Source organism: Capricornis sumatraensis, chromosome 2 (genome assembly GCF_032405125.1).
Source record: "Capricornis sumatraensis isolate serow.1 chromosome 2, serow.2, whole genome shotgun sequence".
NCBI lineage: Eukaryota > Metazoa > Chordata > Mammalia > Artiodactyla > Bovidae > Capricornis > Capricornis sumatraensis.
This window is the reverse complement of record NC_091070.1, coordinates 77797647-77815729: the sequence shown is the minus strand read 5'-3', so window position 1 is coordinate 77815729 and position 18083 is coordinate 77797647. Positions and strand designations below refer to the sequence as shown.

At 40.5% G+C, this 18083-nt stretch overlaps 1 gene segment (V, D, J or C); it reads right to left on the bottom strand.

Moving 5' to 3' along the window:
• Window positions 1-269: 269 nt before the first annotated feature.
• On the bottom strand, window positions 270-10200 carry LOC138097013 (T cell receptor delta variable 1-like). The segment is given in 2 exon segments: window positions 270-658; window positions 10161-10200. Coding segments are annotated over 2 exon segments (429 nt in total).
• Between the last annotated feature and the right edge of the window lie 7883 nt (window positions 10201-18083).

The window sequence follows — 18083 nt, the reverse complement described above, 5'->3', positions numbered from 1 at the left end:
TAACTATACCCAGATTTGTGATGTGAGTGTATTTTAGTGAAACTGTCACTTTTAATTATTTATGGAGCAAGTTTAGACAACTTTACACATGTTCTGTATGATTGATTTAAAGTCAAAAATTCAAGAGGAGAATGTTAACAGTAGAAAATTACTCTGGACATCAAATAACAAGAAAGAAGCTTTTATTTAGAATTAAATTCTATGATCCAGACCACAGATGAAGCAACCACATGGTTACCATTTCTTGCTGGGATCTGCAGGTGTGCATTTCAGCTGGAGTTCTGCAGCAGGGAGGCTCTCCTTATTAAGCTCTGGGGTTTTTGTTCAGCCTTTCCCATTACTTCAACCACTGTGAGTTCACGGAGAGCACAGAAGTACTTTGCAGTATCTTCCAGCTGTAAGGCTGAAATGGTGAGGCTGATGGACTTATCTGCTTTCTGGAAGTTTACAGAGTAGCGGCCGTCCCTTGCATTTCCATCTTCTGAATACTGACGAATGAGGTAAGTCATCTGTCCCCTGGGAAGCTGCTTGTACCATAAAATGGAGTAGTAGTCCATGTACCAACTTACTTCATACTGACAGTTCAGAGTGACTGACTGCTCCACTTGACGGGTTAAGTCTGGCTGGTCTTGAGTAACTTTCTGGGCCGTACCAGATCCTGTGGAAAAAATCAGAAAAGAGAGATGAAGCAGTGAATAAAATAGTGTAGGAATTAGACTCATTTAGGTCTCAAAAATAAAAGCTAAACTGAAATCCTAAGATGCTTGCTTTTCCCCAGTCCTCCTTTCCTCCCTAAGTCCTGGTGAATCACCACATGTCTGTGTGCAGTCCTTTCACCCTGAACACGCGCACTCATGTTTGAGAGCATCCCTACCAGAGAAGGTGAAGGCCAGGAGCACCCAGAGCAGACTGGAGAGTGGCATGAGGCATGGATTCCCCTGCACAAATCTGTTTAATTCTGCCTCAGGCTGAGAGTTCAGTGTCTCTAAGTGCCTAAGAGCACATATATATAGTACCTGGGTTCCTTGTGACTCTCCCCCAAGACAGGAAGTGGGGTTTGTCATGTAGATCAACCACATGGTCTGTGCACAGATGGAAAAAGTCTAGTTCAGTTCAGTTGCTTAGTCCTTTCCGACTCTTTGCGACCCCATGGACTGCAGCATGCCAGGCTTCCCTGTCCATCACCAGCTTGCAGAGTTTACTCAAAGTCATGTCCATTGAGTCAGTGGTGCTATCCAACCATCTCATCCTCTGTCATCCTGTTCTCTTCCTGCCTTCAATCTTCCCCAGCATCAGGGTCTTTTCAAATGAGTCAGTTTTTCGCATCAGGTGGTCAAAGTATTCAAGTTTCAGCTTCAGCATCAGGCCTTTCAAAGAATATTCAGGACTGATTTCCTTTAGGAGGGACTAGTTTGATCTCCTTGCAGCCCAAGAGGCTCTCAAGAGTTTTCTCCAATGCTACAGTTCAAAAGCATCAGTCCTTTGGTACTCAGCTTTCTTTATGGTCCAACTCTCACATCCATACATGACTACTGGAAAAACCATAGCTTTAAGTATGACTACTGTCTGGCTCACCACAAATCTTTACTTTGTCTACCTATTTTTCCCTGGTCATTTGGTTTGGCAGATCCTGAAAAGGGGCATGAAGAAAGCAATTAATATTAAAGGTTTGAACTGAGGGAAACTGAAGATTAAACAAGTTGACATACACCAATTATTCCATAAAATGATTTTTCCATCGTGTTAAAGATATAATTTTGTGTAGCCTATGAAACATTCTTGTAATCTACTGATTAGTCATTCATTAGCCTTTACTTACTTGTCTCCATCCAGAATCTAGTGACTGTTTTAAAACATTCACAGATCTTAGGCCTTCTGGGTGAAAAGCAATCGTATCCAAAATAATTAATGTATCTCTCTCTATATTTCTTTTTTTTTTACTGAGTTCCAGGGCTCTACTCAGATTTTTCAATAAATAAAATTACTTCAACATAAAATGATTTTTAAAAAATCAGACTATCTGAATTTCAGAGCCTATTCAGTTGTTTGTATTTAAATGAAATTATAACAGGAATAAAATATTCTTTTGAAATCTGATATTGATTCTTATGTATTAGACTTTGAGGGGGATCAGGGTATTCAATCCTGTTACCTCTAAATATAGAATTGTACTTATTAGATCATGTGTCCTAGAATTATCATGTCATATTTTCTGTCTCATTGGTCCAGAGTATCCAGTCTCACTTGTTAGTCACTCATTATTATTTCTCTTTGTAAAATAAAGTTAAGGTAGACATGCTGGAGTTTTCTCTGATGTAATGCTATAATGCACTCCTATGAAACTTAATATCTACATTGCAAACACTTAGTACCTGTCAACCCCACAGAAGCTGGTGACTGAAATTTTGTACACTGTTTCATGTTCATGTGGAATGTAGCTGTCAACCCTCCATTTGGTTTCATTGCTGTAATAGATGAATTAATATAAAAGAACCAAAAGCAAATAGACAAGTAGAAAAGAAAATACAGACAAGTTCTAAAACAGTGCCAGTTCACATAATTTAAGATCAAAGTAATTCATGAATGAGTGAAGCAGAAAGGAAAGGTTGTATTTATCTGCGATTAACACCTTTTGTCCCATTTCACTTCTGAGTGCTGATAGGCAATGAATGCCTGGGCTTGAAAATAACTAAGCAGAGGAGATCAGCCCTGGGATTTCTTTGGAAGGAATGATGCTAAAGCTGAAACTCCAGTACTTTGGCCACCTCATGCGAAGTGTTGACTCATTGGAAAAGACTGATGCTGGGAGGGATTGGGGGCAGAAGGAGAAGGGGACGATAGAGGATGAGATGGCTGGATGGCATCACCGACTCAATGGATGTGAGTTTGAGTGAACTCCGGGAGTTGGTGATGGACAGGGAGGCCTGGCGTGCTGCGATTCATGGGGTCGCAAAGAGTTGGACACGACTGAGCGACTGAACTCGACTGAAGCAGAGGAGATCATGAATGACCACAGCAGCCTGTGCAGCAGCATGATATTATAAAATATAGATATATATTGATATAATCATTACATATATTATAGGAAACTGATCCTGATAAAAATTTTTATGAAAATACAGACCATAATATTACACATCAGTTTTTATATGTGCTCTTTGGTTTTGATATGAAGCTCTATGAAGTTTTATCATATATATAGGTTCTTATACCACCATTAAAATCATGACACAGAATTGTTCCATTTCTCTAAAGAAACCCTCTTTGCATACCCTCCTTATCCCTGCCATTCTTTATAACCCCAGTAATTACTGATCCCCTTTTCATCTCTGTATTTTGTCCTTTTGAGAATGTTGTATAAGAAGAATCATATTAGGTATATAACCATAATAATCCAATAAGTGTGATCATACACCATGTCGCCTCTGAGATTGACTTTTTTTTCATCCAGCATAGCATCCTGAGATCCATCTAGGCTATATTTGTTTAGTGGTTAAGTCCTGTCTGACTCTTTTATGACCCCATATACTGTAGCCCACCAGGCTCCTTTGTCCATGCAATTTCCCAGGCAAAAATACTGGTCCGAGTTGCCATTTCCTTCTCTAGGGAATCTTCCCAACCCAGGGATAAAACCCAGGTCTTCTGCATTTCAGGCAGATTCTTTACCACTGATCCACCTAGGAAGGTCCATCTAGGCTACTAAATGTATCAGTAGTCTGTTTCTTTTAATAGCTATAAAACTGTCACCAACTTATGATATTGATTTTGGTTTTTTGACTTTCCAGTGGTAAGAAAGCAATACACATTCAGTAGAAACCATACTTGGAGTTTTTTAATTTGATCTTTTCCCATCCTAGCAACTACTACTGCTGCTAAGTCACTTCAGTCGTGTCCAACTCTGTGTGACCCCATAGACGGCAGCACACCAGGCTCCGCCGTCCCTGGGATTCTCCAGGCAAGAACACTGGAGTGGGTTGACATTTCCTTCTCCAATGCATTAAAGTGAAAAGTGAAAGTGAAGTCGCTCAGTTGTGTCCAACCCTCAGCGACCCCATGGACTGCAGCCTTCCAGGCTCCTCCGCCCATAGGATTTTCCAGGCAAGAGTACTGGAGTGGAGTGCCATTGCCTTCTCCAATCCTAGCAACATGTGGCATAATATTCCCTGGTGATTCTGGGCAGCAGCAGTGAGCTGAGCTCCTGGCCAGCCCTGAAATCATGAGGGTAAACAACCGACACACTTACATTCATTCTGTACTCATACAACCATTCTGGTTTTCACTTTCAGTGTGTGTGTGCTAAGTCGCTGCTGTCGTGTCCGACTCTTTGTGACACTCTGGACTATAGCCCACCGGGCTCCTCTGTCCCTGGAATTCTCTAGGCAAGAATACTGGAGTGGGCTGCCGTGTCCTCCTCCAGGGACTCTTCCCCATCCAGGGACTGACCCTGTGTCTTATATGTCTCCCTCACTGGCAGGCAGGTTCTTTACCACTAGCATCACCTGGGAAGCCCCACTTGCAGGACAGTACTCAATAAATTACATGAGATTTTCAACACTTTTGAATAAAATATACTTAGTGTTAGATGATTTCTCCCATCTGTAGGCTAATGTAAATGTTGAGCACCTTTAAGGGAGGCTGGGTTAGGTATATTAAATGCATTTGCCATCTATGATATTCTCAACTGAAAATGGTTTATTGAGACACAGCTCTATTGAAAGTTGAGAAAAATCTGTAAATAAGATGTCATTGTACAGATGTATTACACTTGCATTTACCCAGTGAAAGATACCTGGCTGATTTCCAGTTTTGGGTGACCACAGATATAGTTGCCAAGAATATTCAGGTACAGATTTTTGTGTGAATATAAATTTTTCAAGCATAAATACCCAGGAGTGTGCTTCACTGAGTTGTAAGGTAAGTGAGTATTTAAGCTTATGCAAACTTGGACTTGGACTGTTTTCCAGAATGACTGGACCATTCATCCACCAGCAATGTATGAGTGATCCAAATTCTCTGCATCTTTGCCAGAATTTGGTATTGTCAGTATTTTTAATTTTAGCCTTAAGGATAGATGTAAAGTGGTATTTCTTTGTGGCTTAATTTGCACTTCCCTAAGTACTAATAACACTGACCATGTCTGTATATGCTTATTTCCTCACTACATAGCTCTTTAGTAAAGTGTCTGAATCTTTTGCCCAGGTTTCAGCTGGATTGTTTGTTTCTTCCTGCTGAGTTTAGAACAGTTCACTGTATTCTAAATAGTTTTTTGATGAAAATGTATTTTGCAAAAATTTCCTGCCATTCTGTGGTTTATCTTTTTCCTTCTCTTAATAGTGTCTTTCACAGAGCAAACATTTCTAATTTTGATGAAATCTAAGTTATTTATGTTGTAGGGATTGTGTTTTTGGTGTCATGTCAAAAATCTTTTTGTCTAACCCTAGATCATGAAGATATTCTCTTATATTTTTCCTAAAAGATTTAATATTACATGTTATAGTTGGATGTATAGTTCATTTTGAGACTGTACACAATTTTTTGTACAAGATGTGATATTTAGTTCAATTTTCAATTATTTCCCAAGAATATGCAATCATCCCAACCTCATTTGCTCATAAGACTATGTTGTTACCTCTATTGAACTGTCTTTGCATTTGTCAAAAAATAAGTTTTCCTGTGCGGATCTACTCCTGCACATTTACTCAGGGACATAAACTTGTTAATGATATTCTTTCATTGCATTTATAACATTACAGAGCTTGTAGAAGGGTTCTCTTTTTTATTAATTATATTTATATTAATAATTTGTCTTTTTTTCTTTTTTCCTTGATAATTATACAGGAATATATCAATTTTATTAATCATTAAACAAAATTAAATTTGTATTTCATGGTTATCGCTAAAGTTTTATTTATATTTCACCAATTAAACATTTCATTATTACATCTTTCATTTTAGGTTGGGTTTAATTTGCTCTTCTATCATTTTTTGCTGAGTCTTCATAACAGTTTTCAACATCTTTCTTTAGTAATATAAGTACTTAAAAAGATAAATTTCCTTCCATGTATTATCTGAGCTCCATCTCATGCATATTTATATAATGTGCTCTCACAATATTTACTTTCAAAATATTTTCTACTAACCATTGTAATTGTTTCTTTAACCTAGAGTTATTTTAAAGTTAGTGCATGTAACCCAAATATTTTGGAGTTTCTAGAGACATCTCTTTGCACTTGATTTTCTATATCATTTCCATCTTGGTCAAAGAATAAATTCTGTATATTTCAGTTTTATTAAATATATTAAGATTGTTATGCACACGCTGATGCGTGTGTGTTTGTATGTATGTGTTTCATCTACACAGCAGGGTGTGGCTGGAGCCTCGGCTGCAGGTTTGAGTACAGGCTGCAGGTGCCTGGGGAGCACTGTGCTGCACAGCACAGAAGTAAGTGCCCGAGTCTGTGGTCTGTGAAGAGGAAATGTGCAGTGAGCTGCGGCGTTCTGCAGGGACTGTGGTGGCCTTTAATCTTCCATCCTGCTTTGTCCCTGAAGGAATGTAAAACAGCTGTATGAGGTGGCCCCCAGGGTTCTGAAGATACCAATTCACACTCTGTGGGGAAGTGGAAAAATTACACTGAAGCGTGTAGCTGGCTCCCTCCTGGAGACTCAGAGCTGGGGGACTCTGCTCCACATCCACCCCTCGCACACCTGATGAGGAAAGAGAAACAGTCACTGGTGAGGGTCACTGTAACTCCTACTAAACCCTGAAAGTGCCCTCCCCATCCCCATAGATGATGAGAAGGATAAAAAGTCTGCAGGACTTGTCAGCTCCTCTCCCTCCCTCAACAATAGAGCAGCGCCTCATTCCTTCAGGTCCCCTGTGGGGCAGCCCCAACTCACAGCAAACCTGGGCAAACAAAAGCCCCAGCACAGTGCCTGCTAGCCTCTTCATGATGCTTCCTCTTCTTGGGACATTTTCACTGTAAGACACTTAACAAAACCCTGAGGGAGTGAGTGTCGTAAGTCGCTCCTGCTCCCGCAGCCAATCAGCTCACCCAACAAATCCTGCTCAGGTGACACTGACAGGACGCCCCCCTTCCTGCCCCGCCCCCCGCCCCCCCGCAACCAACTCAGAATGTGCTGGCCAGGGGTAGAGTGGGAAATAGAAAATCATTATTTTATGACTTAAGGGATACTTTCTGAGAACATTTAGGAGAAGGCAGACTCTAATTTGGAACTGGGGGGGAATTTTAGGGAAAAGAAAGCAAGAATTAACTGCATAGGCCCGTCTTCCTCTCACATGGCATGGATGCGTTAGATTCTTCCATAATGAAATGCTTTTTCCCAGAAGTGCTGAGGATGCAGCTTTTGCTTCTCTTATGCTCTCTCTTGTGGTTGTAAAGGGTGCTCATGAATGAGCACAGTATCAGAAGTTTCTCCTATTGGCTGGAATACTTTGCTGTATTAAATGGTATTTTTAAATTTATTTTGTAATTGGAGGATAATTGCTTTGCAATGTTGTGTTGGCTTCTGCCCTACAATGATGTGAATCAGCCAGAAGTATACATACGTCCCCTCCCTTTGAAACGTCCCCCTACCCCTCTAGGTTGTCACAGAGCAGCGTTTTGAGCTCCCTGCATCCTACAGCAACTTCCCACTAGCCATCTCTTTTGCATATGGTAATATATGTTCCAATGCTATTCTCAATTCATCCCACCCTCTCCTTCCCCTACTGTGGCCAAAGTCTGTTCTCTATGTCTGCATCTCTATTTTTGTCCTGCGAATAGGGTCCATCAGCAGATGAACGGATAGAGAAGTTGTAGTACGTATATACAATGGAACATTACTCAGCCATAAAAAAAACACATTTGAGACAGTTCTAGTGAGGTGGATGAAACTAGAGCTTGTTAAACAAAGTAAAGTAAGCCATAAAGAGAAAAACAAATATCGCATATTAATGCATTTATATGGATTCTGTAAAAATGGTACTGATTACTTTAAAAGTTATACATATTTATTTTAGACTAGGGCTGCATAAAGAGCAATATTAGTTATCTTAACCACTAGCTGGACATTGAAAATTGAATTGTAATAGTTTTACTTTTATTAAAACATCTATAATTTTAATTTTTAAATAAATTATTTTAAATAAAATTCCTATTGTAAATACATTTTTTAAACTGTTGCTTACTAGTTTTGTATTCTACTTGTTAATTTTAGTAAGTGATTTTAGAGAAAAATAAATATTTTTGAAACCATATGAAGATAATTTTAGTTTGTGCCCTTATCTCAGACTCCATAAATAATATCGATTCTCTATCAGTAGATTTGGGGGTAAAACGGATGGAAGATGAGGACCTGTATATTTTCACTGCAGTGAAAGTGAAGTGATCTGCAGGCACTAACATTCAGATGGACAGTTCAAGGATGCTTCAGTAGTAGCAACACTTAAGCCTAATTGCTCCAAGGCATGTGGGATCTTAGTTCTCCAGCCAGGGATTGAATCTGTGGCCCCTGCATTGGCAGGCAGATTCTTTACCACTGAGCCACCAGGGTAAGCCCCACATGCTGCTTGCATGCCTACATTGTAAGTCTCTTCAGTCATGTCCAACTCTTTGCAACTCTAGGGTCTGTAGTCTGCCAGGCTCTTGTGTCCATGGGATTCCCCAGGCAAGAATACTGGAGTGGGTTGCTGTGCCCTCCTCCAGGGGAACTTCCAAACCCTGGGATCAAACCCTTGTCTCTCTCCTGCAGCTTCTACAACAGGCATATTGTTTACTGCTGAGCCAAAGGGCTGCTTAGAGAATATCAAAAATGATGAAAACTCTTTATAGAAGCAGAGTTCCCAGACTTGCCTAGAAAATGAAAAATTATTATTCACTTAATTTTTGTTTCTTTCAAAAAACTTCTTCATGGGAAATATGAATGTCCTAGACTAGCAACAATAACATTTTGGATTTTTCTCAGAGAAAGAGTAGTTTGTTTCTGCTAAGCGGAACAACTGTAACACATCTGAGTCCAGACTTGGCCCTGGATCCGAATGAAAGAAGCCTTTGGTACAAGGAGAATTATTTTCCCACTTCTTATGTTGGGACTAGCACACTGAAACCAACATTTTATTGACATGAGGAGGAGCCACAACAAATTATTAACACCTCTTTACTTTATTGCTATGCTAAAATTATGATTCTGACATTCCTCAAAATTCTTCTCACCTACATCAGTAATTAGGTGCTTCTTCCTTGTCCTCTTTCTCTTCTTTTCTTTAGCCATCTTCCTCCCTTCTCCTTCCCTTCATTTTCCTCATCTCTTACTGCTCTCTGACTCTCCTTCTAGATGACTCTAGGTTTGCTCTCGTGACTGCTCTCCCCGCTGTGTTCCCCCTTCTTCCCACCAGAGATGCTGCACAGGTGCAGCCCCGTCTGTCCCAGTGTGCCTCTCTCAGGATGCAGTAGTACACAGCGGCGTCTCTCAGGGTGACCTGGGGCAGGACCAGGGTCCTGGACTTTCTGTCTGGAGCTATGGTCAGAGAGACCATGCTGCTGTTCACTGTGCCTCGTAAGCCATGAATGACATACTGTGGACTCTGATTGGGATTTTGCTGATACCAATGTACATATTTATCTCCACCAATGGTAGAGTGGTTACAAGGCAGGTTTACATTTTCTCCTTCAGCACAATCCATGGAGGTGGGCTATGTGGTCTTAGCATCAATCACAGTCCCTAAAGGGTCAAGAAAATAAAATTAGCCCCTGACCACAAATCAGTGTAATTCTGTGGATCAAGCATACAACATTCCCATAACTGTCTGGACCTACCCCCTATTCCAGTGTTTTTATCTATGTCCTGCAAAATATCACTGGTGTTTATATAGAGACCAAAGACACATGGCAAGAATCTGAGACTCTATAGCCTTTAACTCATGGGTCCTTTGCTCAGTAAACCCAGGGATTTCTTACAAACTGGTTACTGCTAAATGCTCTTCTGGGATCGTGGCTATGATTTAACCTGTCATGTAGGAGTTTGTGCTCCCTAGCAAATGCATAGATCAGTTCTCAATTCCATCGTTATAATGCTAAATAGAGCACAGGGAGAGTGGAGAGCAAATAACACTTCATGGCCCTTTGACCTCAAGTCATCCCTTGTAGACACAGAACACTTACCCAAGGTCAGAAACACGGTCACTACAGTCACCAGCCTCATACTTCAAGGACAAACCAGGGTCATGGGCTCAGAGCTCAGACTTGCATCTGCTCCTAGGCTTGTTTCCACAAAACAGAAAGAACTGCTGCTGGTGGAGACTTGGAACCAGAGCAGGCATCAGTGTGTTGTTGCCAGGATCTGCCAGCCAATGATCAAGCAGCTCCTTGTCTAGGTCTTCCTCCCCTGTTTTAGTCATGTCCTCCAAAGAAGGAGAGTCATCCCCAACTCACACGGTGTCTGCTGCCACCCTCTGTGAAGTTTAAAGTCTGGCTCTGTAAAAGGAACACCAATCACAATGATATGTCTATCCAGAGCCATTGTTTTACCATTTGGTTCCTTAAAGAAATTGGCTGGTGTTCTATGAAGCTTATGGAAAACATTAATTAATACCAGAAAACTGTACTAAGCTCTGTATTATAAGGAGATGAAAATTTCCATCCACATTCCAGAAAATGTATGTGAAACTCCAGAGCAGGCAGTGATGTTCTCTGGAGGATAGAAAATATTAATAACGCTGAGACTAAAGCTACACAACCTGGAGTTCTGGGCTCCTGTAAAGGTCCTTGGAATCATGTGTCTACCACCATCTAGGTAAACATTTCTCAATGCATCTGTTCTTGATATAGTAACTGATGACTCAGATGGTGTTCACCTCATTCTTCTTGAAGAGTGATCTTTAATCCTCATGTTCTCTATGCCCTTGCTTGTAGGTGCTGTGCACCAAGGATGCTGAAGCAGAGAGAAAAGACAGGAAGGAATGCAAACAAAGTCGGGGTGGTGTGTAGGGTGGATGGAAGTGGTAGAAAAAGTCAGGGGAAGGGATAAAAGCATAAGTCGTAGGGAAGGGAAAAGATAGTCAGAGGATGGAAACAGAGAAAGTAGTGTTCAGAAGGTACATGGAAAGGGCTGAGGTTGTTGGGTTAAGATGCCCAGAGTCCTTGACCACAGACACTCAGCCAGGGATTATAAAGTACAAGCTATCAAAAGAGAAGAACATCTTCCCAATGTTGGGATGTTGGGACCACGGTAAAGTCTGTGCCAGGGAAGATCACTCATTCCAACTCCACTGACCACAGAGGGTGGTTCCATCTGAATCCTTCCTTCATCACCTTTCTACTCTCATCAACTCAAAAACAGCTTCAGTTCTCCATTCTAGTCTCTGCAAATGGCAAGATAGGTGCTCTATAAACCCAACAACCATCTCCTCCCTCAAAACTGTATTATGTGTAATATATCGTGTGTCACCCGTTATGTAAAGGAACAGTATGGGTGGTGGAAAAGTTATGCTCAAATATGGGTAGCAGATATTTTTTGTATCTAATATAGGCAATATACTAAAACACAAAGGTGTGTTGGAATAAATACTTTTTCAAATAAAAGCATGCAAAGCCGTAGCTTTTAAATGTAGAGATAGCCTGCTCAGAAATGTCTAAACTGATGGTGGGAAACATCAGAACCTAATATCATGAAATGCACTGAATTAAAGATGCAGCCTTTAGAGGGAATGGCTTTAGAGGGAATCTACCAGAACATTTTGATCTTACTCTACCTTACTTTTTCTTTCTTTTTTTTTTTTTTTCTGGAACTCTTTCAGAAATAAAAGTGATTTTGTAGTTCAGTGTAAAGGTATTCTAACCACAGGGTAACTTGTTCTTTTTAACATGAAAACGAATATTTAAACATTCAAAGAAGAGAGAGAGAGAATGGAAGTATGTCATTTTTCCTTTTTCTTTGCCACATCAATGGAAAACACGTTTCCCTTTCTTTCTCCCAGAAAAGACAGCTGTTTTCAGTTGAAGCAGCCCCCTCCAGTGACTGAGTCAATGAACTGCGGAAGTAAACCCAGGCCAAAAGTCCACTGGTATGGCTCAGTGGTCGGAGAAGGCAATGGCACCCCACTCCAGTGTTCTTGCCTGGAGAATCCCAGGCACAGAGGAGCCTGGTGGGCTGCCGTATATGGGGTTGCACAGAGTCAGACACGACTGAAGCGATTTAGCAGCAGCAGCAGCAGCAGCAGCATGGCTCAGTGGTAGAGTCTGCCTGCCAATGGAGAAGATGCAGGAGATGCAGGTTTAGCCTCTGAGTCGGGAAGATCCCCTGGAGGAGGAAATGGCAATGCACTCCAGTATTCTTGCCTGAGCAATGCCATGGACAGAGCAGCCTGGCAGTCTACAGCAGTTCATGGGGTCTCAAAAAGTTAGACACAACTGAGCCCTAGAGCACTATAATATAATCTTTTATTGTCTTCTCCGATACAGTCACTAAACACAAATATAAATTTTATTTCTAGATACTAATGAAATTATTATAAAGTGAAATTTAAATTTCATTTATTAAATACATGGGAATTAATTTAACACAAGGTATACCATCTGGCACCCCACTCCGGTACTCTTGCCTGGAAAATCCCATGGATGGAGGAGCCTGGTAGGCTGCAGTCCATGGGGTCGCTGAGGGTCAGACACGACTGAGCGACTTCACTTTCACTTTCACTTTCATGCATTGGAGAAGGAAATGGCAACCCACTCCAGTGTTCTTGCCTGGAGAATCCCAGGGACGGGGGAGCCTGGTGGGCTGCCATCTGTGGGGTCGCACAGAGTCGGACACGACTGAAGCTACTTAGCAGCAGCAGCATGCAGTCCTCTACCAAAAAAAAAAAAAGAAAAGAAAAAAAGACAGTATCTACATAAAAGGGAATAACATAAGACTCCATATGTCAAGATGTAAATTGTCCCAAATGAATCCATAAATTCAACACAAGCTCATTCTAACTACTAGCAATGTTTTTTGGTAGACGTTGAGAAGCTAATTCTATAAGTTTGGTGGAAATTCAAAGACCTAAAATAAACCTTGAAAAAGAAGAAAGTTTGAATTGCATTTCCAGATATCAAAATGTATATGAAGCCCCAGTAATTAGGACAGAATGTTCTGTTGGAAAGAGAATAAAATAAAGATGAGTAAACAGGATCAAATCAAAAAATAGGTCCATATGTATATATCACCAATTGATTTTCTCCAAAGGGGTCTATGCAGTTCTATGGGGAAAAAGATGGTCTTTCTGGGATAACAGTTAGTCATGTCTGATTCTTTGTGATGCTATGAACTGTAGCTCGTCAGCTTCCTCTGTCCATGTGATTTTCCAGGCAAGAATACTGGAGTGGGTTTCCATCTCCTTCTCCAAGAGATCTTCCTGACCCAGAGATTGAACCCAGGTCTCCCATATTGCAGGCGGACTCTTTACCGTCTCAGCCACCTGGGAAGCCCCCACTTGTGCTGCTACCACACAAACACTAGAATGTGCTCTTAGTGATATCTTATTGTGGTTTTAATTGTATTTCTGGCAACTGGCCATTTGCATCTTTTGAAAGTACTTTGACTCCTTCCTCATAACATAAAAAAATTAACTCTAGATGGATACAAGATCTAAATGTGATCGATGAAACTATAAAACTTCTTAAAAATACAAGAGAATTTCTTTATAAGTTTGACAGCTTAGATTCCCTCAAAAGCACACATATAAACCCAATCAGAAAAGGAAAAATATTAAATTTCACTCTTTCAAAATTAAATATATCTGTTCCCCAAACACACCACCTAGAGAATGAAAACACAAGTTATAGACTGGGTTAAAATATCTGTGTTATGTATATCTGAAAAGGGCTTCCCAGGTGGCTCAGTGGGTAAAGAATCTGCCTGAAATGCAGGAGATGCAGGAGACATGGGTTCAACCCCTGGCTTGGGAAGATACCCTGGAGGAGGGCATGGCAACCCACTCCAGTATTCTTGCCTGGAGAATCCCCCTGGACACAGAAGCCTGGCAGGCTACAGTCCATAGCGTAGCAAAGAGTAGGATATGACTGAAATGGACTGAGCGCGTACGCATGCATGTATCTGATAAACAACTTGAATACAGAATAACAAACATGCCTATACATTTTAAAATGTTAAAAAAATAATCTACAACCTCAAAATACATAAGCAAAGTGATATTTCTCAAAGAAATCACCCAAATGGCGATTAAGCTTAGGAAAATGTGTTCAACACCATTCAGTTCAGTTCAGTTCAGTTCAGTTGCTCAGTCGTGTTTGACTCTTTGCGACCCCATGAATCGCAGCACGCCAGGCCTCCCTGTCCATCACCAACTCCCAGAGTTCACTCAAACTCATGTCCATCGAGTTGGTGATGCCATCCAGCCATCTCATCCTCTGTCGTCCCCTTCTCCTCCTGCCCTCAATCCCTCCCAGCATCACGGTCTTTTCCAATGAGTCAACTCTTTGCATGAGGTGGCCAAAATATTGCAGTTTCAGCTTTAGCATGAGTCCTTCCAAGGACACCCAGGACTGATCTCCTTTAGGATGGACTGGTTGGACCTCCTTGCAGTCCAAGGGACTCTCAAGAGTCTTCTCCAACATCAAAGTTCAAAAGCATCAATTCTTCTGCACTCAGTTTTCTTCACAGTCCAAACTCACATCCATACATGACAACTGGAAAAACCATAGCCTTGACTAGACGGACCTTTGTTGGCAAAGTAATGTCTCTGCTTTTGAATGTGCTATCTAGGTTAGTCATGATTTTCCTTCCAAGGAGTAAGCGTCTTTTAATTTCATGGCTGCAGTCACCATCTGCAGGGATTTTGGAGCCCAGAAAAATAAAGTCTGACACTGTTTCCACTGTTTCCCCATCTATTTCCCATGAAGTGATGGGACCTGATGCCATGATCTTCGTTTTCTGAATGTTGAGCTTTAAGCCAACTTTTTCACTCTCCACTTTCAATTTCATCAAGAGGCTTTTTAGTTCCTCTTCACTTTTTGCCATAAGGGAGGTGTCATCTGCATATCTGAGGTTATTGACATTTCTGCTGGCAATCTTGATTCCAATTGTGCTTCCTCCAGCCCAGCGTTTCTCATTATGTACTCTGCATAGAAGTTCAATAAGCAGGGCGACAATATACAGCCTTGACATACTCCTTTTCCTATTTGGAACCAATCTGTTGTTCCATGTCCAGTTCTAACTGTTTCTTCCTGACCTGCATATAGGTTTCTCAAGAGGCAGGTTAGGTGGTCTGGTATTCCCATCTCTTGAAGAATTTTCCACAGTTTATTAAAATGGCAATCCACTCCTGTACTATTGCCTGGAAAATCTCATGAACAGAGGAGTCTGTTAGGTTGCAGTCCATCAGGTCGCAAAGAGTCGGACACGACTGAGTGACTTCACATCACACAGTCAAAGGCTTTGGCATAGTCAATAAAGCAGAAATAGATGTTTTTCTGAAACTCTCTTGCTGATTGAGGGGATGTAAACACCATTACTCATCAACAAATGTAAATTAAATCCACCTTGTGCTCCTTCCCTCCTCCCTGAGTCACTCTGTTTTGTCCAACTCTTTGCAACCTCGTGGACTCTAGTTTGCCAGGCTCCTCTGTTTATGGAATTCTCCAGGTAAGAATACTGGAGTGGGTTGTCATTCCCTTCTCCAGAGGATCTTCCAGACCCAGGATCTAACTCAAGTCTCCCTACACTGCAGGCAGAACCGTCTCAGCTATCTGGGAAGCCCCCACCTTGTGCTGCTACCACACAAACTCTAGACTGTGCTCTCAGTGATATCTTATTGTGGTTTTAATTGTATTTCTCCAATGATTTATGATGTGGAATATATTTTATATGCTCATTTGCTATCTGTATACTTCTTTCATGAAATAGCTCTTTGCCCATGGTCTAAGTGAAATGTTTGCCTTATTTAAATACTGTTTAGCTTTCAGAGTTATTTATATATTCTAGATACTACTTCCTTGTGGAATATATGGTTTCCAAATAATAGTTTTTCACAGTTGGGAGCTTATCTTTTCATGCTCTTACAGTTGCTTTGCAGGGCAAAAGATCTTAATTTTGAAGTCTAGTTTGTCATTTAAAACATTTTTTATAGACTGTTGTTTTCTTGTCAAGTACAAAGGCTCTTGGCCCATACACATATCAAACTTTTGTCCTATATTTTTTTCTAAAATTTTTTATAATTTAACATTTTACATTTAAGTCTGTGATCCATTTTAAAGAATGTATGTATGAAGTGTGAGACCTGAATCAAGGTTAATTTTTCCTGCCAATGGATTTCAACTTTCTCCAATGCTATCTGTTGAAAGGGTTATCCTTTTTCTATCGAATTTATTTGGCACTTTGCCAGGAAAGGTCAGTTGGGTATATTTGTGTGAATCTATTTATGGGTTCTCTGTTCATTTCCACTGAACTGTGTGTTTATCCCTGCACCAGTACCAAATAACCTCGATGACTGTAGCCTGAAATCAGATTGACCGATTGTTTTGACTTATTTCTTCAAGATTTTAAAAAGTATTCCAGAGTCGCTCCCTGTTCATATAAATTTTAGAATAATCTTGCCTGTATTTGTTTTTTAAAATCCTGATGGATTTTAACAGGAGTTTTATAACATGTGTATATAAATCTGGATAGATGTGTCATGTTTACTGCTTTGAAACTTCCAGTTTGCAAACTCATGATGTCTCATCATCCGTCTTCTTTAATTTCTTTCTTCAGCGTTTTGTAATTTTCAGCTTAAAATTTCTGTACATGTTTTCTGTACAAAAAAGACCACTCAGGGTCTTTTTTCGAGTCATTGTAAATGGTATTATACTTTTAATTTCGAGGTCCACATGTCCATCGCTAATATATAGAAATACAGTTGATTACATACATTTATCTTACTTCCTATGGTGTTGCTGAACTCAATAGGTCTGAGAGTTTGGGGGGATATGTTCTTTGAGATTTTCTATATAGATAATCATATTGCCTGGCAGTTTCACTTCTTTTCTGGTCCAAAACTCTCTTTACATCTACTTTCTGTATTGCACTGGCTCTGACATCTAGCTCTGTGCTGAAGGAGAGGGATGAGAGTGGATGTGTGTGCCTTGTTCCCAGTCTTAGGGAAACACATACAGTCTTTTGTTAGTAAGCATACTGCTAGCTATGGAGGAACTTCCCCACTGTGCCCATGTTTCTCAGTCTTCACCATAGTTGACTGTTGAATTTTGGCAAAAGTTTATTCTACATAGATTAATATGATGTAATTTTTCTTTTTTATCCTGTTAATATGGTGAATTTCATCAACTGATTTTCAATTTGAAGTCATTTGCATCCTTGAAAAAAATCCATTTGTGCTTGGTATATTACTCTTTTTATATAGATGAATTTTACTTGCTAATATTTTTAAGAAACTTCATGTCTGTATTCATGAAATATGTTTCTTTGCAGTTCTCTGCTATAATCTTTGTCTGATTTTAATTTCAGGGTAACGCTAGCTTCATAAAATGAGTGAGGGATTCTTTTCTTCTTTTTTTCCCCTGGAAGAAATATTGCATAATTCATGCTAATACTTCGAAAGATTGGTAGAATTATCTAGTAACACTGTCTGAGTCCAGGGATGTTTTTAAATTAAAAATTCAATTTCTTCATAGTTATCGTGACTTCAGGTTTCTCTGGCCCCTGCCCTGAGGAGAGATGAAGAGGAGCGACCCCTGGAGCTCACAGTGAGGTTTGGGGACAGACAGCAGGTGCTTCCAGAGCACTGTGCCCTGCGCAGAAGTAGGTTCCTGCATCTGAGAGCTGGGCAGCTGCGAGGTGCAGGAAGCCGTGCTTCATGGTCTCTCCAAGCCGACCTGTCAGTCTCTGCTCCGTCTTCACTTCTCCACCCTTAGCTAGTATCATCAAGAGGACAGGACTTCCCCCCGGGCTCTGCTTATACCACTGTAAACTGTAAAAAGTGCTTGAGGAATTGCAATACGTGGTGAAGTTTTCTCCTTCTTGTAGAAGCAAGAATTGAGGAATTTGACTTATCTGTTGTGCGTTCACTTCTGTTGAGAAAACAGTAAGAAGTA